This window comes from Rhinolophus sinicus, chromosome 15 (assembly GCF_057876585.1).
Source record: "Rhinolophus sinicus isolate RSI-liver-muscle chromosome 15, RSI-T2T, whole genome shotgun sequence".
NCBI lineage: Eukaryota > Metazoa > Chordata > Mammalia > Chiroptera > Rhinolophidae > Rhinolophus > Rhinolophus sinicus.
Window position 1 is genome coordinate 50,813,858 of NC_142515.1, and position 25,039 is coordinate 50,838,896.

Consider the following 25,039-nt stretch of genomic DNA (forward strand, 5'->3'; position numbering starts at 1 on the left):
AGCACTCAGATAAAACCTTGATCACTCACATAAATCAAGTGGCATAAGTTTTATGGAAGGAGTTTAGCTGCCTAAAATCCGATATTCAAAACACATCGGATCAGATTCTCAAATCATCATTCAATTAGTGGAGTGTACTATGGGAGAAAAGAAAAAGGAAGATCCAAGCTATTAGCATTAAATTTGAATAATAACTACAAACTTTTGTGGGTACAGTCACTCAGTTACCCTTAAAACATTATGAAGAGTGTAATACTATACTTACGAAGGTTGGACAATTAAGTTCACAAACTTTCTACCGTGCACTTACATGGTATATGGGAAACCTAATGGAGTCAAACACACCTGGATTTGAATTCCACGCTTCTGTCACTTACTAGCTGAGTAATACAGGGTACCTTACTTATCTGATCCTCTGAGCATGATTTCCTTATTTAAATAGTATCACTAAATAACAGTCCCTACCCTAAGGTTATCGTGAGAATTCAATAAAATAAAACAAAGTGTTTAAGATTAGTGTCTGGGCATGGACAGATGTTCGAAAAACGTTAGCTGTTCTTATAATATTTATATTCTGAAAACTACGCAAGCTTATTAACAGCCACATTTTACTTTTACTTAAATCTATCTATTCTAAGTAACAGCCAAATTCAAGGGCTAAAATGTGAGAACTATACCAATGGTCAAGGGGACTTTTTTCCTAGTCTCACTGACCACAGGGAAGCAAAACAAAGGGAATCTTCATGTCTTTTCTCTATGGTTTCATCAGAGCAAGGAAGATTGCTTTTGCTGCTTCCATGAGACAGGAAGCACAGAAATCCCCAAATAAATCACACGGTTTCACCTGCAACATGAAATGTAGCTCAGACTGTCACATCTAAGAACTTAATATATACAGATTTAATAATCGCGTGATTGCACAAGTCCAGGGACAAACTTCCCCACAGGAAATATGGATAAGTGGTCTATTTAGGATGTTATATTTTCTGCATCTTTTCGAGGAACTATTAAGAAAAGGACCGGCAATGGGATGAGCTTCACTGCAGATCTGACCTGAGAGAATAGATTTTTTTCAGAGGACTCTTGTCTTCCCTGCTGACGCCAAGACAATGAGAGCTCTGGCTATGGAGCACCCACGGTCACTTCCTCCCCTGGCTTACATAAACTACCCAGGCTCTACCTTGTTGGCTGAGGGAGAGCCCCGCCCTGTGAGGGGGGGCAGGCTGTGGGCTGCGACGGCTGCTGCGATGATTGCTGCTGCTGCATGCGATCCTGTAGGCTCCGTGCTTTTCGAATACTGATTTGCAACTTCTTATCGACTAGGGCTCTGCTGTGCGTGCTAGAGCTGGCACCATGCAGGGCAAGTCTGAGTTTAGCTAAAATGCAAAAGAAAATATAGCAGAAACAGAACACAAAATACAAACAAAAATAAAAGGAATAAAACTGAACCAAAAATGAGCAAAGATATGCAGTAAAACTCAAAATATGTAGCAGGAATGTAAGGCGTGGACCATGCATATGCTGTGCAGGGCACAGAGCTGGCTCTGGCTTTACAAGGAACATTCATGGAAGCCATGGAGGCCAAACAGGTTAATTCAAATTTAACAAACAAACAAACAAAAAGCTAAACTAAAATGAGTCAGGAAGAGAAGCTGGTGCGTCCATCTTAGAGGTTGCCACTCTTGTCCTTTGCCACTGACCTGTCCGACTCTGGTCTCCACATTCTGCTCCCAACTCCCCCTTCCCGACGGCCAACAGCAGAAACAAGATCCAAACCTGCACCTGTCTTTATAGAACATAGCTTCTTGCAGGTCACATTTAAGAACCTGATAGGAATTCTAAGCCTTTGTCCCTTCCTGTAAACTAACGGTGTGGCATACCACAAAGCAGGGGAGAAACAGAAAGAATCAGATTCGCAGCGCAAAGTCACAGCCTGGGAAGTCACAGCCACTGTGTTTATTTCTTTCTGCCACAAGCTCCACCTGACTAGTCAGTGACTAGAGAAAGAGCAGACTAACCTCGCATCTGAGGTCTAACTTGTTTGGGATAAGAAGGTAGGCACGGCTGGGTCATCCATCTCTGGACTCCTCTGAGGTTATGCAAGTAAATATCCACAGGCCACAGTGACAGCGCCTAGCACACCCAGAAATCCGCAAGGCAAACATAGCTAAAGGGTCTCAGTTTGGCAGAGACTGAGGAAACGTAAAAGTTGCTTTTATCCCATCTGAGCGGTGACACTCATCACACCTATTGTGACGTTAATCAAATGTGCCACAGCCACAGTGGTGTTACTTACAGATAGCTTCGTTACAGAGAGCCAAGGCTGCAGCACAGTCTCCTTTCTGTTCCAGATGCAGCGCTTCTTCAAATACTGAATCTGCCTCTTGCAGGGACCTCGCAAAGCCGTCACTCCTCCCTGAAAGGGCCAGTACTTTTCATTTTCATTATAATTGGTTCCAACTTCTCCTATGTACTGCTGTTCCCCTTCGGTGCACACACATCCTTGCTCCTGAGCCTTTGGTCTACCCTTATCAACCATTCACTGCTATTAAGAATTCTCTGAAACACGTAGGTCGTCCATTTTTGCCTTAACTGAGACCTTACCAAGGCCCTGAAAGAGACCATGTCATTGTCCACCACATATTCCAACTCTAAGACCTCTTAGGGGGTCCCTCAAGGAAAGAATAAAGGATTGTTTATAGCAGAAGGGTGGGTTCCTAAGCCTGGAACTGACCTGATTTTCCACAGGGCAACAAGATATATCTTGCCAACCAGTATCAGAAAGCACCTGATCTCCACTAAGACCTCCACTGCTGTGGCTTCATACTCTGGGGAAATCTATCTGTAACACTTCTTTCCTACATCAATCCACAGTCTTCTCTGCACCACCCTGGAAAAACAGTATACCTCTTGGGGACAGATGGTCTACAGTTCTTACTTCAATGTACCTGTTGAACCACCCTTGTTGTTGGTTTGTATGCACATAGCTTTCTTCAGCACTAAGTATTTAATTGTGCCCTTGTTCACCAAACTGACTGCAAAAGAGTCACCTTCCCATACAATGAGCATGAGATATTCCTTCCTCCCCTGCAAGTGAATGTATGCCAAAGCAGGTGCAGGAGAGTCCACGTACAGTGCCAGACGAAAAAGCGAGAAAGTACTGAAAGGGCCGGTTTTGTAAAAGAATCCTCAATTTATATACCCCTTTGCCTCTTACTCACTCATAACCATAAACTGGCAGTAAGCTATAAGGGAAGTTCACATACAATTGGGATTAGTGGGGAGTTTTCCCAAGCTCACAAGAAAATCCAAATGTTGGAGTCATTCCTCCCATAATGTCCCCGTCCTCCACTTACCTCCACCAGTTGGACAGGGTAAGAAAGTCTCTTCCACAACCCTAACATTCACTCCCTAATTCACCATGGCTTTGGAGACCAATGGGAAGGCAGTGGAACTAGCAAGTTGGTTCTGAAGAACTTAGCATTCAGATTCTACGCGACCTCCAGAGATGCAGTCCCCCCCAACCTTCAAGCCTGAAGTTTTCTCAGAATGTTTGGAATCAACTGACTACGGCCTTTAGAATCAGAGGTGGTGGTTAGAGCCATGAAAACAAATGAAGCTCCCTAGAGAGATACAAACTATAGTCGATCGATCGCTGTACTGGATTTTAATTATTCTAGAATCTGAGCACTCCATTCCTTGCTCTTCCATGAGATGCTGAACCAAAGTATATTGACAATGAAATATAGTAAATTGACAATGAAATATAGCTGGAGGGATTCCCTCTCAACTTTAATGTACTACCCAACAGGAGGGGAGAAAAGGCAAGGGAGGGAGATGAAAACGCCCCTCTTTCAAAAGCAACATAAACCTGAGACACCAACGCAGGATAGCTTGAGGACAAAAAGGGGAAAAAAAAAACTATCCATATATAGGGATAGCTAAGGAAGTAGGAATTTAAAACTATTTTGAAAACAAATACAATGCCTTGAGAAATATAAATCACCAATTGTCTGAATCAAAAGACTATAGGATTAGAGGAGTAAAACGGCCCCCAAATAGGCCCCCAAATGAGCCCAGGAAGCTTTTCTATGTGTTGATAAAAAGAGGGAAGTGATCAACAGAAAGCAGCCACCCAAACGGCACTGACTAATTTTCACACTACTTTAGCACACTTTGTTACATATGGGGATTCTGAATGTTAAGAGTAATAAATTCGTTTTATTTTTTTAAAAATGGAGATATTGGTTTCAGGGCCGATTTAAGGTAGATACCTCAGTTTTTCTAAACTTCTATTTTGAAGGCTAGTGTCTTCTGGTACAAAGCGACATCCTAAAGCAACTGAAGAAAAAAGTGACTAATGTGGGGCAGTCCATGAAAATCGTATGAGATTGGGGCATGAATCAGCAGGGAATCAAAAGGCAATCAGGTTCTGTGTTCTTAGAACCTGTTTGGTGGCTCCACTTCCCTTGAGCTCCAGATGGGAAATCTCAAGGGTATGTTTCTGCCCAGCAAGTAGAATTCCCCTCAGTGTCAGCGCCCTTTTCTGCTGTTTCTGAATTGGGACTAGTTTTATTTACACCTTCTAAAGATGTTCATGGGAAGTATTTTTCATGAACAATATACTATCTCTAACTTATAGGCTTAACTGATGGGCCCAAAATCAGTGCTTGTCTCCAATCAACAGGCCTGTTACCTCCTATTTTAACTAGCTCTCCCTGAAATGGCTGAATTAAGATACAGTATAACTTTGCTAACGTGAAGACAGAGAATTTACGAGCTTGAATATTTTTTCTTCCCTCTCTTTCTCTCTCTCTCCATCCCCATCACCCACAACTTAATGCTCACAACAATTACCCTGATTCTGCAGTTCATCCAAGTCCATAAAGCGGCTGGGATGAGGGTTAAACCCTTTAGCTGCCTCTAATTCCTTCTCTCGTTTCCTTCGTAGTTCCTGTTCCTGGGCCCTCTTGGCCACCTCTTCCTGCAATTCATCCAATTCACTTTTGGAAGGTATCTCCCCACCTGGAATACAAGCAGGGGGAAGAGAAGTGATCACATTTCTGTAACTAAGACAGCACCTGAGGCAGTTATGGCCACTGCACTGCTTTTCCTTTGGAACTCTTGGCTTCGATTTGGAGTTCATGTTTTGAATATTGCTTTCCATATCAGATTCACAGTGAGACCTGAGCCATGAATTAATAATAATAGTAGTAGTAGTAATAATAATATGAGTGTTTTATAACAACATGACAACTAACATTTGTTGAGCACTAACTATGTGACAGGCACAGTTTTAAGCACTTTTACATATATTATTTCATTTAATTATCAAAACAACCTATTTGGTAAATACTACCCACGTCATAAAGAGGGTAGATAACTTGCCCAAGGTAACACAGATGGTACATGGTGGTGAATTAAAGTCAAATATGAGGTGTCATCAAACAATACAATGAATGTTTAAATTTCAAAAATTTGTTACAGTAAAAGACACATTGCCATTAATCCCCTTCAAAAAGACACATTGCCATTGATCCCACCCTTGCTTTGAAAACATTTATCCCATCGTTCTTGCCACTTTCTGAAGCAGTTCTGGAAGTCCTCTTTCGTGAGTGTCTTTAGTTGCACTGTAGTGGCTGCCTCGATGTCCTGAATCATTTTGACTTTGGGAGAGAGCCAGAAGTCACATGGCGCCAGATGCAGTGAATAAGGTGGATGAGGACACACCGTAATGTTTTTGACAGAAATTGCTGTATACCAAAGCGATGTGTGACATGGAGCGTTGACATGATGGAGGGTGATTCACAGCACACTTTAAAACACACCTTCTCTCAACCGTAGCTCACACCCTACTGACTACACCGAACAAGTTGAAACTTGTCATACACTGTTACTAAGGTTCGATGCACCGCTTCCCGTATTGAAGATCCCCTGACTTTCCATTGGATGGCACTCGGCAGCAGCATTCACCGTATTTTGTGATCACAACAGAATGGCTCCATGTCACACATTGCTTTTGGTACAGCAATTTCTGTCAAGTAGAAACATTATGATGTGTCCTCATCCACCTTATTCAACAGATCTGGCACCATGCAACTTCTGGCTCTTCCCCAAAGTCAAAATGACCATGAAAGGAAAACATTTTGAATCGATTCAGGAGATAGAGGCAGCCACGACAGCGCAACTAAAGACACTCACAAAAAAGGACTTCCAGGACTACTTCAGAAAGTGGCAAGAATGGTGGGACAGGTGTGTTCAAAACAAGGGGGATTATTTTGAGGGGGATTAATGGCAATGTGTGTTTTACTGTAATAATTATTTATTTATTTATTTAAAGATTCACCATAGTTTTTGATCATGCCTCATATGTTAAATTCATAATCCATGTTCTTAACCATTAGGGAGCATTCTCCACCATGTACTGCCACTGACTCACTGGGAAGCTTCAAGCAAGTCAATTTCTGACCCTTAATTTCTACCATCTCCTTATGAGTTTGTAAAATGTCCATAGTAGTAAAAATTTAATTTTATCAGTGTTCTTAGATGGAACCAAATAGATCTAAAAGGATGTCCATGTTCCATTAAGTGAAAAATCAAGTGACAGAATAGTATAGTATAGTATGACTTCATTTTATATTTTTTATAAAAATGGTAGTAATAAATCATCTGCATACTTGTGTAAGCACAGAAAAAGATGTAGAAAGATATATACCATAATTATAATACTGGTACCTTCAATTTGAAGAGGCAAAGGGCAGGTTACTAAATTGTTGGATTTATTTTACTTCTGTAATTTTTTAAAAGAGTAATGAAAGATACCAGATAAAAATGTTTGTTCTGTGCCAGACTAAAATGACTGGATAAAATTATGAGGCATAACTAGGGCTCACTATATAAGAGGATGGAGTAGTATGGTGTGTGAGAAACTTGTTGCAATTCCTTGCTACATCTCTTTTACTGGTTTAGGAATCCCATTGGTAAATTCTATCCAGCCAGTCCAGAATTAGAACTATTAGAAAAATAATGAGACTTAGTCTTTAGTGTGCTGAAAAAAGTATTGGCTATCTGAAGAAAAGAGAAGAGGAAATAGCCTCATGCATGATCACACCTTTCTTAAAGCAATGTTAGCTAACATAAAATAAATTGAAATGTGGGAAATACCTCGTGAAGCACCCTCAGATATGTACACACACACACACACACACACACACACACACTTTATAAGTGAAGTATATGTATGTACACATATATATGCACATACATACTATAAAGACAGAGTATATATTATATATAATATGTATACCTTAAAATATATATTATGAATGAAAATATATAGTAAAATATATAATACATACTTCGATAATAGTTATATATCATTATATAATATATACTTCTATATGCTGATATAATCTATATTTTGCCTTTTAGTTTTTCCCTGTTTCGCCAAAAGCATGACTACTTTTTCTTTCTGTTCTGCTTACAGCCGTATTACTTTACTGCATCTTATGAGGAGGTTTATCCAATAATCTATAAGACAAAAACTGAGCAGACAAAATTATCCCTCAAAGCCTTAGAAAGGCATCAGGTTAGAGACCAACCATAGGTCCCTCCATAAATCCAACCTGGTCACGCCCCCCCCCAACTCCCCCACCCCACCCAGCACTGGACTAGATCAGTAGCGATTTCTTTGGATGGGCCTCAGATGAGGTACAGAGGAGCTCACTGGATCCACTCACCAATCAAACTGTGTCCTCTTCCCTCTGGCAAGCGGACTGGATGTCTACGGCATACTGCTCTCTAGTGGGGCCCTCCCCCTCCTCCAGTCAGTTTATTTGGGGGCCAATTGTGAATGGTTTGTTCCCAAACCTGTTTTTGCTGGTTGTACTTTTTCCACTTAAGACATGTAACTAAGTGTTATATAAATAGATGATATATAAGTGTGAAAAGGAGAGGTGCTTCTATGAAAACTACGCTGTTGCCTTGGAAAGACCTGTCAATGATGAATTTGCTTAAAAAAACAAAAATTGTGACTAAATTGAGTATAAACAAGATAACTCTAAAAGATTGGTGGGAAATTCGTAAAAATCTAGGCATATTCCACAGTCTAATTGATTTTTGGCTGTTCTAGGTTTTTTTTTTTCTTTTAAGAAAACTGAACCTGGGGTGGCTGGTTAGCTCAGTTGGTTAGAGTGTGGTACTGGTAGCACCAAGGTTGCCGGTTCGAACCCCATATGGGCCACTGTGAGCTGCGCCCTCCTTAAAAAAAAAAAAGGAAAACTGAACCTGAAAATCATAGCAGATTTCTGTTTATACAGGAAAGACAATGGAGAATTCCAGACAACGGGCCCATGTTCAACGACAAAGCACTGCTCCTGTACATGCTTGTGAACAAGTGTACACTCATCTATTTAATTATGAATATATATGATAAATATCAACTCACGTAAAAAAAAGTGTGAAATAGAGCAAATGTATAACTTCGTTAGGAAGCATGCATTGCTGCCACAGGTTTTTAACTATAAGGTACTCCAGCCCAGGAGTACCGTATAGTATTGATTCACTAATTTCATAGATATCTGCTTTTGAGGCATTGTTCTGCTCTGCCAGATGTGAGCAACCTACAGCACTCACACCTAAGAGTTCATGTCTTTTATCACTGCTGCGTACCTCCCTTCCAGCTACCTCTAAGAACTTTCAGTGGCCATCAAGAGAACTGGTGGTCAGACTAGTAATGTTCCTGGTCTCATCTCCACAGGCTAGTACATAGTGTTCTGTCCTCCTCTCTTTAGTAAGCAGATTATATATCTAGAAGCTCGTTAAATCAGACCATAGTTAAGTTTCTGTCCACACACTCTACTGCCAATTGATATAACATACCAGGAAAACAGGGGTCGAAACACATCTTTTACATATAGTTGATCTCTAAGTTAGCAGTGCCCAGAACTCATCAGTAGACTAAACGATGCTGTACACTCACCACCTTCCCTCAGGCTTTGAAAAAAGTCTCCATGTTGGGGAGACTGCTTAGTTATCACCTTGATTTTCAGTTCTAAGTAAAGGATTTATTTTGATCCAGTCAGACTGGTTCTCTAATTAAGAGGAATATGCACTAGAAGTATATGTGTGTGTGTGTGTGTGTGTGTGTGTGTGTGTGTGTGTGTTGTGAGAAGAATGCAAAAAGGAGCTAAAATCTATGAATACCTCAAACCTCTACCTTAAACTCCAAAAGTCCTTTATCTTCAGACATTGATTTGTTAAAATGCTACTTTCCCTTAGAGAAAGCATAGTTTAAACTACTTTCAGTCACTTATACCTAGTGTGAAGGAGTCACATCATTCATTGACAGCTTGTTTTGAGAAGGAGGGAGTCTGAGGACACAAGGCACACTGAAGAAGAGAAAACCACAGGGGTACTGGGCAGGATACAGAGGCCGGGGTGAGGGGAGGTATGACCTGATCGTTTCCTGGTTTTGCCCACAGTCTACATGTTTCCTTTTGTCATCTCAGTTCATAGCACTAAACAAGAAAAAAATCCATTCCCAAGAGGCTGCCTCGATACCAACGAAAGCCCTTGGACTTATTCTTCTGAGGAAGGCAGGTGTTACTGACACTGTTCACCATATTTCTGTTCCTTCTTGCTCCCACAAGGGCTCTTTCCAAGGCAGAAAGAAACAATTAGGCAAGTTGTGATAGAAAACTGAAAACAGATAAATCCAAAGATGGAGCAGCTCAATCGCCTCCACATTTACATTCTGATGGAATACTCAAAGTGCAATGGTCCTCTAATTTCAAATGTGCTCAGGTGAGGCTGTTTCCCAAACAACATCAGCAGTCAAGTCCAGTCCTCCAAACCCACTGTCCTTTTGCTTACCTAATAGGGGCTGGTTCTTCATCCAGCCACTCCTAGATGCTATGGAGTCCGCCTCCAGGATGCCACTGCTGTGAGACTTTGGGATGTGACGCCAGGAAGGTGTCAACCCAGCTGATCTCTTAGCACTTGGATCCCTTCAAAAGAGAAACCAGAGTCTAGTGAAAGAAAGCATCACAAGGGTGGTAAGTAGGAATAGTCCTAGGACAAAATTCCCTCAAAAAAACAACAACAAAGCATTGAACTAATATGAAGTATCTGCTAGGCTACTTCTGAAAATTATAATACCCATTCCTTCTCCCACGTCATCTCACCTCATTCACATTTGTGCATCTAGCCCAGTGTCTGGCACAAAACTTATTTAATGAATTAACAAACATATGCTCTAATATGGATTGCCTTCCTCTTTCTTACACCTATGTAGCATCTTCTCATGTGTAAAATTGAACAGGGTCCTGTGGCCAGGAAAGAGCAGTGGGAAAGTATGAGGATGTGGTTATCACCCTCTAGAAGATCTAATCACTCCTTTCAAAGCAGTTATATACTGTTAGGAAAATTGCCTCTATGGCAACTCAGTAAAAGCAATGTATGAAGATCTGAAAGTTATAAAGCAAACTGGGCTCTATGGAGAGGATGCAATGAGCACTATTAAACTGTCATTGTTATGGAATTATGAATTATCATTGACTTCATAAAACAGGGGGTCCCCATAACCCTAAAAAGAAACCACAGAAACTATCCTAAAATGAAAGGCAAGAATAAATAACAATTGGGTTTTCTCTCTGACCTTGGGACTATATAAGTTTTGATTCACTAATTCATTCTTTCAGTAAAATTATTTACTAAACAATGATTTTATACATAGTACTTAAAAATTGTTTCGCCTTTCTCAAATGCGTTTGCTCTTTCTACCAGCAGAGGGCGCTGTTGCCACAGAAAGTAGATAGAGCACAATACTTTGCCCACAAGAAGGTAATCAAGTCCACCTACACACTTGTCTGAGTTGAAAAGCCTCTTGGTGGCTCACATTGCTGCAAAGGACAATGCCGCTATTCAAAGACCAAACAGTACCTGCAGACACTCTCGGGCAGAGCGGCATCCAGGCTGACAGGGCTGCTGCTGTTCCTCTCACTGCTCTCATAGCCAGATTCCATCCGCTGAATTAGGCGGGGGTGCTGCTCTAAAAGGTGAGAGCCCGGCCGTGCTGGGCCCCAGGGCTTGTACTGGGGGCTTGGTGCAGCAGTTTTAAAGTCGTAAGTAGGTGGCTTGCTTAGTTCATCTGGTGTAAATTCTTTGGCTATCGAGATCAAAGGAGAAGTATGAAAAAGGAGACAGATTTAGCATCTACCTCAAATCAAGACATAACACCTCCATCCATGCATTTAATGAATTTACATCCCCAAAAGACTCAACATAAGGGTAAAAATGTACCTAGCCAAGTCTACCAGAAAATCCTGGGTTTTAAAACACATCAATCAACTTTATTCAAAAGCCCAATTGTTCCCTAATTATCTCCTCACCTGAATCCTCAGAAAATGGGCTAAGTTGGGTATAGCCACAGTGCTTCCTTTTCTCCTTACTAAAGATACTGTCAATATTCAGAGACTCCCGTTTGGGTCTCCATGTTGGTCGATACTTGCTAGAAGAACTGGATTTTGACTCACTGCTGGTGCTCTCTACTTCCCAGTCACGAGAGTGTAAAAGCAGGTTCCTAGGAGGTTTTTTATCAGTCTGGTCTCCTCCTCTCCCTCCACAGGGATATCCTAGGTTGGTCTGAGGAGCCTGGGATGGTCTGTTATGGATCATATTGCTGACTGTCTCTTTAAAATCCCTTAACCTGCTGGTGCCGCCAGACGGTTTAGAGGCGTGCCTAGGCGCCTGCTTTTCTTTCAGTGTTTCTCCTAAAAACACAAAGAATGAAACAAATACAAATGTGTAAAGTGCTCATGGATACCCAGACCCCAACGTTGAGAAAGCAAGGGAAGCCCTTTGAGCAGAAAGGAGAAGCCACAGTCTGGAGTGGGGGTGGAGGGTGACAGAGTGAGTCAGGAAAGAGAAGCGGTGCAGAGTGGCTTGCCTTCACTGTGGTACCCTGACGCCTGAGGCTCGTCGCCTTTCCTCCTAACCCGGCCAGAGCTCCTCTTGCGCTCTATCAGCGACCCTTTCTTGGATGTGAGTTTCTGATTACATTCGCTATCAGTCAGGTGTCCTAAAAGAACAAGGAAATGGGGGTAAGCTGGGAGCTGAGACTGACCTCCATCCTCTTGAGAACCTAGTCTCCCTGTGGGATTCATGGCAGTGTCACAAACTCATGGACTCATGGACTGGAAGCGGTAGGGGCAAGGCCAACTGATTTAAGTGCAGCAGGAATCTCTCAGGAGATAAATTCAAAGAAGCTCAAGCAGTTAATGGGAGCTTCCAAATTCACAATGTCTCCAGAGCAATTACCAGTCTCAATGCCCCTCATAATCTTTCCCAGTGACCCAAAGGACACATTACTTGGTCATTTTTAAAAGGCGAAAGTTTCCGAGATTGTATGAAAATGTCATGTACCAATATATCTTCACTCTCATAACTAGAAGACAGAGCTTTCCTTTTGTTTATTTAGCAACACATACCAAGTGAAGCCTAACTTCAGGACCTCTGGTTTTATCACAGGTGCCCCAGCTTCTGCCCACAAGAGCGACTTTAAGACCCAGTTCTAAATCTTCCTTAAACGGGAATCATTTAAAACGTAAGTCATCTGAACTTTGAATAATTCTCCTTCTTATCCCCAGCCATGCTTTATCAAACTTGGCTTCACCCAGAGATTACACTTCATAGTTCCTCAATACCAACTGCTGGGAAACCCAGGAGAGCTGGGCTTTCTTATGTAACTTGCCTCACTTTATACCCAGCGTATGTGAATGTATGAGTATGACTTGACAACTGCAAAGGTCAGATCCTAAAGGATATAATCATCTAAGGTGCTGTGGGCCAGAGGTGAATTCAGCAACTGAATTAAATTGGAAGACAGGCTTAGAGAAAATCCCCTAGGTTCTCAAACTGAGAGTTAACAGAAACTTGTTTTCATATTTAGTATATAAAGATTCTTGGACATATTCAGGTATTAGCAATGTAGTGATATGGCTACATATTTTCAATCAATTACCAATGTGATCGTTTTTTGCTTTTATCTGATCCTTTGCTACCTCTGGACCCATAAGAAAGGTTTTAGGAAGGAGGAAATCACTTAGAGGTACTAGACCTACAAACGTTAAACCAATGGGGGTCTGCTCCCCCACCTCCAGCCATTCACAAACCTTTAACATAAACTTGACTCTCCTGGAAAATATGCCTTATTTATCCTGTGACTTAGCTTATCTCTGGTTGTTTCATAAATATGGTTTAAAAAAAAAAATCACACTTTGCAGTAGTCATAGAAACAATAGTCATCTAAAGCAATCCAACATGAATCTGACCAAACCTCTAGATCAAATTTACAAGAAATACACAGCACAAAGAAACAGGCTAAAGTTTACTATAGGGACACAATCAGCAAAATTTAGAATGTGGGGAATCTACAGGACAAACTACCTAGTTCTTCAAAAATAAATTGCAAGGGAAAAAATAGGGGAGAAACCTATAGATTAAAAGAAACGCAAAAGACTTATCAACCCATCGCAATGTTACAGACCTCATTTGGAATCTGAGTCAAACAAACAAACCATTAAAAAATTATGACATTTATAAGATAATTGGATATTTGAACACTCATTGGTTATTTCGTGGTTTTAGGAATTATTGTTAATATTTTTAAGTGGGCTAATGGCATGTTTCAAAAATGATTTCTTATATTTTAGATAACACAAAATAAAATGTTATGGAAAAGGTGGTATGTCTGGGATTTGCTTCAAAATAATCCAGGAGTGGGGGAAGTGGGTAGAGGTACAGACAAAAATAGATTGGCCATGAGTTATAATTATTGAAACTAGGTCATGGGTACATGAAAGGGGCAGTACACTATTCTGTATTTCTGTATACTTCTGAATATGTTTGAAATTCTCTATTTAAAAAGAAAAAGAAAAAAAGCCACGCCCAGAGTATAAACCCCCAATCTCTAGCCATGAGCTCTAATTCCCAAGTCTCTAAGCATATGGGCATCGTTCTGGGCCGTAGGTGATGAACTTTCCGTCTCAGCTGTCAGTCACTCACTGTCCTTCCTTTTATGCCCTGTACTGATGTCTTCCAGTAACACAGGCACACTCTCCTATGGAACAACAGAACAATTTAAGAATGTTCTCTGCCTGGAATTCACAATAACAAACAGGCTAGATTTCATTCTTTGGTGCCTCTGTCCTTGAGGAAGCCTGGCAAGGCGATGAGCAGGTGTCCCCTTCTCTCAAAGCCCTTCCCTTGGGACAAAGTCTGGCAAGAGAACATGATGAGGTGCAAGACCACAAGAGTTCACTGGGGCACAATAAGAGTGACAGGGATCAAGAGCACGGCCGGAGAAAAGCAGATTTCAGAATAAACAATCACATAGTTAATCACGTTACAACGGTCCTTACTGACAGGCTGTTGTTGACAGGAATGGGAGCAGGGGAAAATCATCCTTCACTCAGAATTGCGCTGCTCCTTTTGATCCCACTCAATTACCCAAGTTCTGTGCCTTTCTCCCTTTGCATGACCAACATTTCTGACTTTCCCCAGTTACTTTTTCTTGGAAAACCCTCCACGCAGGAACTGAATCAGGCAAGCAGGATCCACTGCATAAGTCCCTACCTGTGTCCCGACTGCTCTGAGACGTGGACTCATTCTCCACATTATAGATGACTGTTCCCTGAGAATCAGAAGAGAAGTGACTGACCACAGACTCATGGTGGGGGTGTTTGTAGGGATAGCTCTCCGTTGAGGAATCTGTTCGAGTATCACTTGAGATGGAGGGCTCCCTCCCTGAGGGAAGGAGGAGACACATACGCAAAAGTAAGGAAAGAGAGAAGGACCGTGACAGAGAGGGGTAAAGAGTTGGATGGCAACAAAGGTCCATAAGGCAAGAACTTCCTAGATGGCAGGGTGAGAAGGATATACCAGAGCCATTCTTCCCAACACCCAACTTCCAGATAACCCAGACATACAAACAATTCCTCCCACTCCTGCCCCTACCTTGCTGAAGCCCTCACTTTGCCTGCCACTGTGAAAAACTGTGGGGCTTTTAGAAAACCTATGGGGGAAAAGTGGAAGAAAGGAAAAAGTTGTGAAAAGTAAGATCTATTTAGATGAAGAGTCCCAGGCCAACCTGGCATACATAACCCCTATCCCATAATTTTTCTCCTATACTGCTAGAAATGTCACTTTAAATTTTTTAATTGACATTATAAGCATTTTTAATATCTCTGAGAAATTATAGGACTGTTACTTATGCTTCTGTGTGAATTGGCTCAATCAGACTACTTTCCTGTAAACACCTAGCTGAGATAAGCACAACAGTGGAAATGGGTATTTGATTGAAGGGAGAAGTAGAGCAGGTCTGGGTGGGGTTACGAGGGTGGGAAGAACACCAGTTACTAAGCAGAGGGAGGTACAAAAGGGAGGGGAAAAGATTCCAAATACAAGTGTCTTCTCTTTCAAAATTATACTCAGGGCCAGCCCTAGATCTAGAAGTGGAAAAGAACATTTCTTTTTCCTCCTTTTCAGAAATCAAGCCAAAACCATTAGGGTTATATTTCTAACATAGGCGCCTCTGTGGGCTAACCTGAGTCGTTAGCCATCAAACTGCAAATTGTTTCTACAGAAAAACATAATTTAAATTCCAAACAATTGAATCAGAAGCGAACAACTGATTCATAAGCTGAGGAATATCACATTGCACTTGGCGTTTTAAATAAAAACTCTCTCTTCCTTAACAATATGACCAGCAGTAACTCATATCGTTTCTCTTGGTCTTAACAACCTCACTTAAGTCACCGTTAAATTGCCAGTAAGAATCAGTCAGCTTTATCAATATTAGAAAGTTAAATACTGAGGCTTCCCTCACAAACTTAATATCTCCGTCTCAATCAACATAATTTCCTTCTCACTTTTGAACTGGGGCCAGGTGATGCAGGCAACACATTCCCGGAGGCTGAAGGAAACAAAACCTGGCACAAGCTGGCTTCAGCATTAGATGGCACTTCTTTCTTATCTCTGATGGATCCTCCTTCTCCAAGCTAGGTTATGTGCTAGGCTCACAATTCAGTATGAGTCCCAAATATCCAGGGATCACATTGGAGAGGGAAAGGTGGAGCGAAGAGCCAGGCTGCTCACCTGAGTCTTCACTATCGTAGCACGTCCTGCTGTATGACTGGAACTCATCTTGGGGAGGCAGGTCCTGGGTGGACACCGGGGTTCCCTGCGGGTCTGCATAAAGCAGCAGCAAAGGCTGATAATGCCCCTTGATGCATTTGGTCACCACATCCTTCCATTTGGGCCCAATCTGAACCAGAAACAACCAGAAGAACATGACAATTATATTGCATATCCACAATTTAAAACATATCTTCCTGTTCTGTTCTTCAAAAGAAGAAAAGACAAGAATTGGACAAACAGGCAACAAAAGAGATCTTGACCTAAACTTAATGACTTTTTTTTGATAAGTCTTTTTTCGTTAAATCCTTTTAGAAAGCATAAAAACCCTCTAAGAGATAGGAATGATGAATAAAATTACATTTATTCCCATGAAACAGCAATTCAGTTGTGAAATATGAATAAAAGTTCTCAAAGGTGAATATACTATATGAGGGGATTTCAGCTGCCTGTTGATCAATTTCTTTTCACATCAAATTAAAGCACTTGCTTGAAATCTGCATTTCTATAATTTTCTTCTAAATATTAAAATCACTTTTATGAAGCTAAAGAACAGACAGGAACCCTCTCACAGATTGCCTTAGAATACATGACATTCCGTTTCAGAGTTCATACGTGGCCGGACATAAAATGTCAAACTGCTTAGAATAGACAGCTGACCCTCTCGGCCTTAGCTTTGTGATGGATTCAGTGCTGCCATGGCAGTGGAAAGAGTGACTGAATAGCCATGGAAACAACAATCCAATCAAATCCCTAAAGTCAGCCTCTCTTAAGTTTAACCAGTCACATTCTTAGATGGTGTGCTCTTGGAGTCAGACAACTAACATAGTTGTTACTTCCTAATAGAACTATTTCATCGTTCTTATTTCACAATGCAGTAAATTTATAATTGAATTGTCATTATTTTAACTAAAACACAATTTATATGCTTTTTACATACAAATCTTATTTAATATCTTATGAGGTGCGTATGATTTTTCAAATAAAAAAACTAAAGCTCAAAGGATTTATACACTGCCCCAAATTACAACAACAAAAAAGAGGTGAAGCAAAAGAGAATTAGGGAATTTGACAAAGACTTCTATTTGTGGAAGACGGTGCTTAAGGTCCGTGGACTGGTGTAGATTACAGCCTAAGCAATCTCACAGTTGTTAACCAAATCACAAGAGGCTTCCTAACTCATGCAGATCACCTAGCTACTTCATCCACAGACTCAGTGGTTTAGAGAACACCAAGTTTCCAGCTTTAAATATCATTATCATAGCCCTATTTTCTCTACATGACCTCAAAACCATGTTCATCTGTGATAGGGCACTTCGGAGAATAACGTATAGCAGCCTGGAAACAAAGCATTACCCACTAATAATTCTAAGATTTGGAATTCTGAACTTCATACTAACCTTATAAGCTAATTTGAGGCATTAGGCTATTGTCACTCAAATCAACCAATTGACACATTTAGAAAAAACCACTTTGTCAACTATAAACACAGAGTTGACCTGAACGTCTTGTGAAGGCACTCAGAGAAAAATAATAGAAGATATATTCATCCTATCCTTGAGGAGCTTGCCATCTCCTGGGGAAGACTAGACTGACACTCTCATAAATTCAACAGATAAGCAGGCAGACATTAAAATTATGAAACTTAAATACTAAAGACAGGTAATTATCCTTAGTTGTTTTTTTTTGCTGCAGTCCCCAAACACTTCAAGAAGGGCTGGAATATTCCTACCTCTTTGACATGAGCATCATCAAAATACATCCACTTGCGGATCTTTGTTTGGAAGAAGAATGTAGAATAATGTTTGCCATAGTAGCAGATCATTCCTACTAAGTACAGTTCAGACTGCTTGGCTCGGTCATCTGTCACTCTGAAAAACAGCTGTGGGGAAAGAAGAGAAAGGAAAGAATAGTGACATGCTCACCTCTCTCACATCATCTGTCAGCACATGCCATCATGTCTTAAGGTATTAACTTGCTTCTCTGCCCTTCAATCTAAGATTTTTTTGCTAGTCCATTATTAATCATCAGAAATGCACCTAAAAAGGCAAAATGTAGGGAAAAGCAAGACAGATAGTAGCTAGTAAACTGGTAAGGTGGTGATGTTTCCTCATGCCTTTCAGTATTGTCTTGCTGGGGCCTATTATAAGAGGAGCCTATTATAAGAGGAGCCAGGAAAGTTGGAAAACCAAACCCAAACGAAACTGACACACTCTCAAGTTACAAAAGTTATTTATCAGTTGGCATTACAAATATAAATTTCCTGCTGAGACCCTAAGAAGGGGGTAAGAAAGACTTTAGGAGGAGCAATATCACCACGCTGGTTGCCAGCATTTCAATTCCTAGATGTCTAGCACTGTCCTAGGTGCTGAGAAATAAAAAATTAAATAATAATAATAAAAAAATTAAAGAAAATGATTCTTGCCTTGAGGAAGTTATTTGGTTGAGTAAAACAAGTAGAAAGGAAACCACAGAGTTTCTGCTTCTTCTCTGGAACTGAAGGAAAACTCTAGCTGTACCCACACTAGGGCATGGAGATGACAAGATAAACACCCCATGTCTGAAATCTGTTTCCTTGCCTATTTTCCTGAATAGATGCATGAAAAACCACTAACCCACTAAATTCTCTTCCAAGCTACTTCATGACCTTCTCAACATACACTGGTTCCTCACTGTGAATTTCGTATTCTAGGACTCAGGTCACCCACTTTCACCTCCTTCACCTCCCACAGCAGCTCTAGTCAGGACTGCTCACTTCTTTGACCTTACTATCTCCCATGGTTGAATACACCTCCCTACTCTACACTGGATACTAACTCTATAAATTGGTTTTCACCAGTAGCTATGCTCTGCCCATCCTGTCTTTCAAGGATAAAGTCATCCCATTTCTTATGAAAAGCCTTTGCTGCCTACCCAGAGGAGGTATGTGAGCATTACATGCATTCACCGGTATGTGCACCCATACACAGCAGTGTCCCCTTATCCACAGGGGATACGTTTCAAGACCCCTGATAGGTGCCTGAAACTGCAGATCGTACCACACCCTTTATATGCTATGTATTTTGCTATACATATATGCCTCTGATAAAGTTTGATTTATAAATTATGCACAGCAAGAGATTAACAACAACTAATCATAAACTAGAACAATTATAACAAAATATGGTAATAAAAGTTATGTGAATGTGGTTTGTCTCTCTCTCTCTCAAAATCTTACTGTACTGTACTCACCCTTCTTGTGATGACGCAAGATGATACCACGCCTATGTGAGGAGATGAAGGGAGGTGAGTGACGCAGGCATTGTCACATAACGTTAAGCTACTGTAAGGGTTACTTGAACACAAGCATCGCGATACTGTGACAGTCTGATAAGTGAGATGGCTACTAGGTGACGAGTGGGTGAGTAGCATACACAGTGTGGATACGCTGGGCAAAGGGATGATTCATGGCCCAGGTAGGAAGGAGTGAAAATGACGTGTAATTTAAAACATGAATTGTTTATTTTGGGAGTTTTCCATTTAACATTTTCACACCATGGTTGACCGTGGGTAACTGAAACCATGGAGTGAAACTGTGGAGAAGTGGGGACTACTGTACACAAGTATATTTGTCCAAAACTCTATAATATCTGTCCCCCTTTGAGTTCAGTGTTCACACCCTGAGCAAGACTAAGACACAAGAACTCTAAGTCAGAGACACTCACATCACCCAACTTGAGGCAGGTCCCCAGGCTGTGAATGACATCCTCTGCCAAGTCTGAGTGGTCCGAGTCCCAAACCAGTCCGATTGTGATAATCTGGGGCGCATTCATCAACACACGGCGAATCCGAATCCTCTCCCCACAGTTGCTCTGAAATACATACGAAAGGCTAGTTTGCCATGTTTCCCACGGGTTCTGCCTCAATTCCAGTAATCCCAGGGCTGCCCTCCCCACTGCAAACTCCACCCCTGACATCACTCACCGGACAGTTCCGCAGATCGCCCATGGTACTGGCATTCTGCAGCAGCTCACCAAACATGCTCGGTGAGGGCTTTTCGCGTCTTTCCAACATACAAATAGCCTGATTGCTTCAAGAGGGAGAATAGAAGGGGAATGATGATGTGAGTTACACAGCGTTATAGCTAACTCAAATAAATCATTCATGCAAACTCCTAGTTCACATGTTAGATTTTTTTCCCTCTGCCCACTGTACCAAAGCCCCCTGTCCTGACCAGCCTCGGTATCCCACAGACACAGCGAGTGCCTCTGCCTGCCGCAAAATCCAGTGCTCATAGCATCCCCATTCCTCCTCCCACTTTGCTGGCCAGAACTGAGCCTAAGAAGAGGGGAGGGGTGGGAGAGGAAAGAAGGAGGACAAAGTTTATTTTAAAATTACTGTTCTAAGTCCCTACAATAAAGCAAACTCAAACATAAGGACAGAAGCTATTTGGATGCCTTCAGTTAACACCCGATCAACTGAAGGAGCACCGAAGGGCACAGAAAACCCTGTAAGACTCACCAGAGGGAAGTGGTAGAGATGTAATGCACCATCTGGATAAAGGGCAGCGGATCAGAAGTGGCGCCACAGCTAGTACATACACACTGGGCCCGGGGAGAGAAGAAGCAAAACCAAGCAGCCACAGTCATTAAGTGTTTCGGCAGCCATGCAACACCCCACATCCCAGGACAAAGGGTTCTTGGAGCAAAGGGCTAAGAAGTGATGGGGATAGAAATCAGGTTCACCTGCTCAAACAACGTCATTGCAAATTTCTGATGGGAGATGCAGTGCTGGGCGGTACATATGTCCTCTTTGGTCTCATCAGCGATATGGAAGTGAATTCTCATCAGCAGGTTTTCCTAACAGGGAAAGAACAGAAACGGTGTATGAAGAATACTTAACAGATACATGTACAAATTGCAATGTAGGAGAATAGCAATCCTCCTAGAAGGTAAGAATACCTCTGATTTTTTTTTTTTTACCTCCTTAATTTGAAATAACTATAAATTCTCAGGAAGTTTCAAAAAACATTGTACAGGAGGTCCACCCAGTAACGTCTTGCATAACTATAGTATAATATCCAAAGCAGGAAATGGACATCAGTATAATCCAGAGTTTATTCAGATTTTACCAGTTTTACATATATACTCACTTGTGTTTGTGTGTACCTCCATACAATTTTATCACATGTAACCACCACCACAATCAAGATATAAAACTATTGCATCGCCACAAGGCCCTTCCACGCTATCCCTTTATAGTTTTACCCCTCCAATTCCAACCCTAGCCCCTGGAAACCACTATCTGTTCTCCAAATTCTATAATTTTGTTATTTCAAGAATGTCATATAAATGGGATGATATAACATATAACCCTTCTGATATTGTGTTTTTACTCAGCACAATTCCTTTCAGATCTTTTCAAGTTGCTGCCTAACTCAAGAGTTCATTCCTTTTTAGTGTTGCATAATATTCCATAGTGTGGACGTACCACAGCTTGTTTCACCATTTACCTATTAAAGGTATTTAGGTTCTTTCCAGTTTGGGGCTATTATGAATAAAGCTTCTATGAATATTCATATACAGGTTTTTGTATGAACATAAATTTCGATTTCTCTGGGATACAGGTCTAGGAATGAAGCTGCTGAATCATATGGTAGTTTGTAGGTTTAGTTTTTAAAGAAACTGGCAAACTTTTCCAAAGTAACTTTACCATTTTTACAATCCCACCAGTCATGTATCAGTGATCCCGTTTCTCAGGAGTATCTCTGATTTTGGCCTACATCCTACCCTGCAATGGGATGTATATCACTCTCGGATTTTTTTTAATGGCTGCACAGAGAGAGCCTTTTGAAGGTTGATGGACAGAACTCAGAGTTCAGACAAGTTAGAGTCTCCCCTAAAAGTCACTGTGAGAAACCTAGGTATCTAAACAGCACATTATACTTGTGCTAGGAACTCAGTTCTCTGTTTAATTATCTTTAGTGATGCAGGAGTTCTCACCATGTGGTCCCAAAACCCATACATCAGTATAAATATCACCCGGGAACTTGTCAGAGGTAGATATTCTTGGGTCCCACTCCAGACCCACTGAATCAGAAATTCAAGGGGTAAGGCCCAGCCATATTTTAATGAGCTCTGTCTCCTCTGAAGGTGAGAACCACTGTTTCATGCAATGGCAAGCACAAAACTACCCTAGGCCTGAAGGAAAAAGAATATACCCTCTAGGCAATTCACAATGCATTAGCAGAGAGAGCCTAGAGCTCTGAAAAACTAGGGAAATTTCTAATTCTAACTGTAGAGACCAGGGGCACAGTAAATAACCACAGTGGAGTAGCCAGTCCCTGATGGAGACCATCCACAGCCCCACCCCCTATCAAAGAGAGCCAGAGGTCAGCACTTACAAAGCACTCTGCAGCATCATCCATGATTCCCAGCTGGAAACGCTGTTCATCCTGGAAAGTCTTTGCCAAAGCACTGCGGAGAGTGTCAGATGGAAGCACTTTTTCACTACTACATTGAAACTGGTTAAAGATTCCCTGTAGAGAAGAGGTTAGACGAGAGGAAAAGCACAAGGCTGTTATTAAGCTTCTACACATCCCGGTCTGTCGTGCTAGCAGCTCTATGCTTGTAGCTACCGAACCAAATAGACTCCCTACTAGTTGATATGCTTGCAGTTAGTAATAAAAAAGTAAAAAATGAAGAGTCGGAATAAAGGGCATGATCCTGTTCTAATAAGAATGAGGATCACTGGCTCTTGTATTTGAGTGTGATACCATCGAGGTCACACTGGGAGAGACCATTGTCATGAGTTAATGTAAAGCAGTCACCTCATTTCCTCTGATATAGATAAAGGTCTGTAGTAAATAAGGATAGATTACATGTAAATGGATTGGTATATTATTCTATGAAAGTTGGCCCTCCTCTTTTAAATTGTTTACCTAATATAAAATTACCCTAAGTACAAAGAATAATATAACACCCACATGTCTAACACCGAGAAATAAATATTACATCATTTTTATTTCCAATCTACAGGTAAAGCTGAAGCCCCAATGTAAGACCACCCACTCTCTATCAGCTCCTCACTACCATAAGTTTGTTGCATAATCTTTTGTTTTTAATATTTTTACATATATACATATATATAAATACTGTGTATTATTTAGGGATATATACACACACATACTTTTGTGTGTGTGTATTTTTTTGTTTACGTACAAAGTATCACAATGAATTTTACTTTTTAAAAAATTCAGCATTGTTTTTGAGCTCTACCCATAATGACGCGTGTGCACGCGCGCACACACACACACACACACACACACACACACACACACACAAGTGGCACCTTAGAAGCTTATCCATGGCCTGTTATTACAATGAAGACACAGTGTAGCACCACTTTGCTGCATTCTTCGAAGACCAAGCTGAGGTAAAAAGGGAACATGCAAAGCAGTTCCTAAAATATCTAAGAAAACGTGAGGGTAAAATCTGCCTTCCAGTGATTAAACTCTTATGCTTTATGGGAAAGTACCTGGATAAACAGGAGAGGAACACAGGCTATCTGGAACACCAGCTTGCATATTGTAAGAAATTAGAAAAGCCCAGCAGAAAGACACATTTAAAAGCCTGCTCAAGTGTCAGATAGAGACTTGACACCTGAAGGAACACGGCAAGTCCTCCCACTGCAGTAGGTCACAAAGCCGGCTTCTTAAGAATCATGTTCTCCATTTGAGAGAAGACTGCTTCCTTCTGATATAGTATCCTATTCCTCGTTGTTGTGCACACAAATAAATGTTTTTGCATTAAAAATATACACACACACCTGGTTTATCCCTTTTCCCTGCTGTATAGTATTTCATCGAGTGACTATGCCACATCTATTTATCCATTTCTTTATTGAGAGACATTTTGGCAGTCTCCAATTTTTTGCTATTATAAAGACGCTATGCCTACTTATACTTCCACCAGTGCGTGAATATAAATAAATTACCCCATCCTTGTCAACTATTAATAAAATCAGATTGGTTAATTTTAGTCCATCTAACTACGTTTAGTTTTTCTAGGTCTTCTGTGAGTATTACTGTGGCAAATATCTTATTCCAGTCTTCTGGTGTCTTTTATGTGCCGCCGCAGTTTTTATCTGTCTTCTCCATCTTTACCTACATTTGAAACAATGACGAATGTGATGTCCAGAGAATGGAAACAGAGTGGCAGCAAGCAGCACCTGGCAGGAGGCATCCTTCTCACGTGGTGCAGGCCTTTCCCACAGAGACTAGAACCTGCCCCTTGACAGCACATGGCCCAGATTGTCAGAGCCACCCAGATAAACAACTCACTCAACAGTGAGGTACAGAGCAGTACGCCAAAGAAGGGAACTCGCTTGAAATTCTTGTTCGTAATTTCCTCATATACAAAACTCCCAGTTATTTTTCAGACTTACTAATAAGACCAGATATGAAACCACTTTGTAAACCTACCTATGTGATCTAAGAAGAGAAGGCCACCGACCTAGAATGGCCTATTCTTGGTCCTCACCTTACTTCACCCATCAGCAGCTCAGTCACTCATTCCCTTCAGGATTTTATCCAAATATTACCTTTTCGTAATAGTATTTCCTGATAACCCTATCTAAATTTGCAAACTCCACCCCCTCTTCCCAAACCTCCCACCCTTTTCTGGTTTATTTTTCCCTGTGGCACTTCTTACCATCTGTCATAACATGTATTTTCCTTACTTATTGTCTGACTACATTCTCTAGAAGTTAAGTATGGGGTCAGAAATTTTTGTCTGTTAACTCACTGCTATACTCCGAGTGCCTTGAAAGGTACTGACATACAGAGGACAACCAATAACTAGTTTTA

At 41.1% G+C, this 25,039-nt stretch overlaps 1 protein-coding gene across 14 annotated transcripts in view; it reads right to left on the bottom strand.

Moving 5' to 3' along the window:
- The window catches only part of USP54 (ubiquitin specific peptidase 54), a 119,099-nt gene that overhangs the window by 15,139 nt on the left and 78,921 nt on the right, over positions 1–25,039 (bottom strand). For 10 of the 14 annotated variants that reach the window (XM_019745795.3, XM_019745799.3, XM_019745793.3 and 7 more), the window contains exons 4-18: positions 22,577–22,711; positions 20,919–21,032; positions 20,695–20,777; positions 20,158–20,263; positions 19,899–20,045; positions 17,927–18,076; positions 16,156–16,324; positions 14,635–14,805; positions 11,948–12,079; positions 11,391–11,771; positions 10,942–11,167; positions 9,874–10,007; positions 4,858–5,025; positions 2,297–2,416; positions 1,181–1,376 (exon numbers count right to left, since the gene is read on the bottom strand). In XM_019745795.3, the coding sequence (XP_019601354.3) occupies positions 1,181–1,376; positions 2,297–2,416; positions 4,858–5,025; positions 9,874–10,007; positions 10,942–11,167; positions 11,391–11,771; positions 11,948–12,079; positions 14,635–14,805; positions 16,156–16,324; positions 17,927–18,076; positions 19,899–20,045; positions 20,158–20,263; positions 20,695–20,777; positions 20,919–21,032; positions 22,577–22,711 (2,432 nt within the window). The remainder of the gene's footprint in view (positions 1–1,180; positions 1,377–2,296; positions 2,417–4,857; positions 5,026–9,873; positions 10,008–10,941; positions 11,168–11,390; positions 11,772–11,947; positions 12,080–14,634; positions 14,806–16,155; positions 16,325–17,926; positions 18,077–19,898; positions 20,046–20,157; positions 20,264–20,694; positions 20,778–20,918; positions 21,033–22,576; positions 22,712–25,039) is intronic. The other 4 variants (XM_019745801.3, XM_019745800.3, XM_074339587.2 and 1 more) reach the window with 4 other exon arrangements.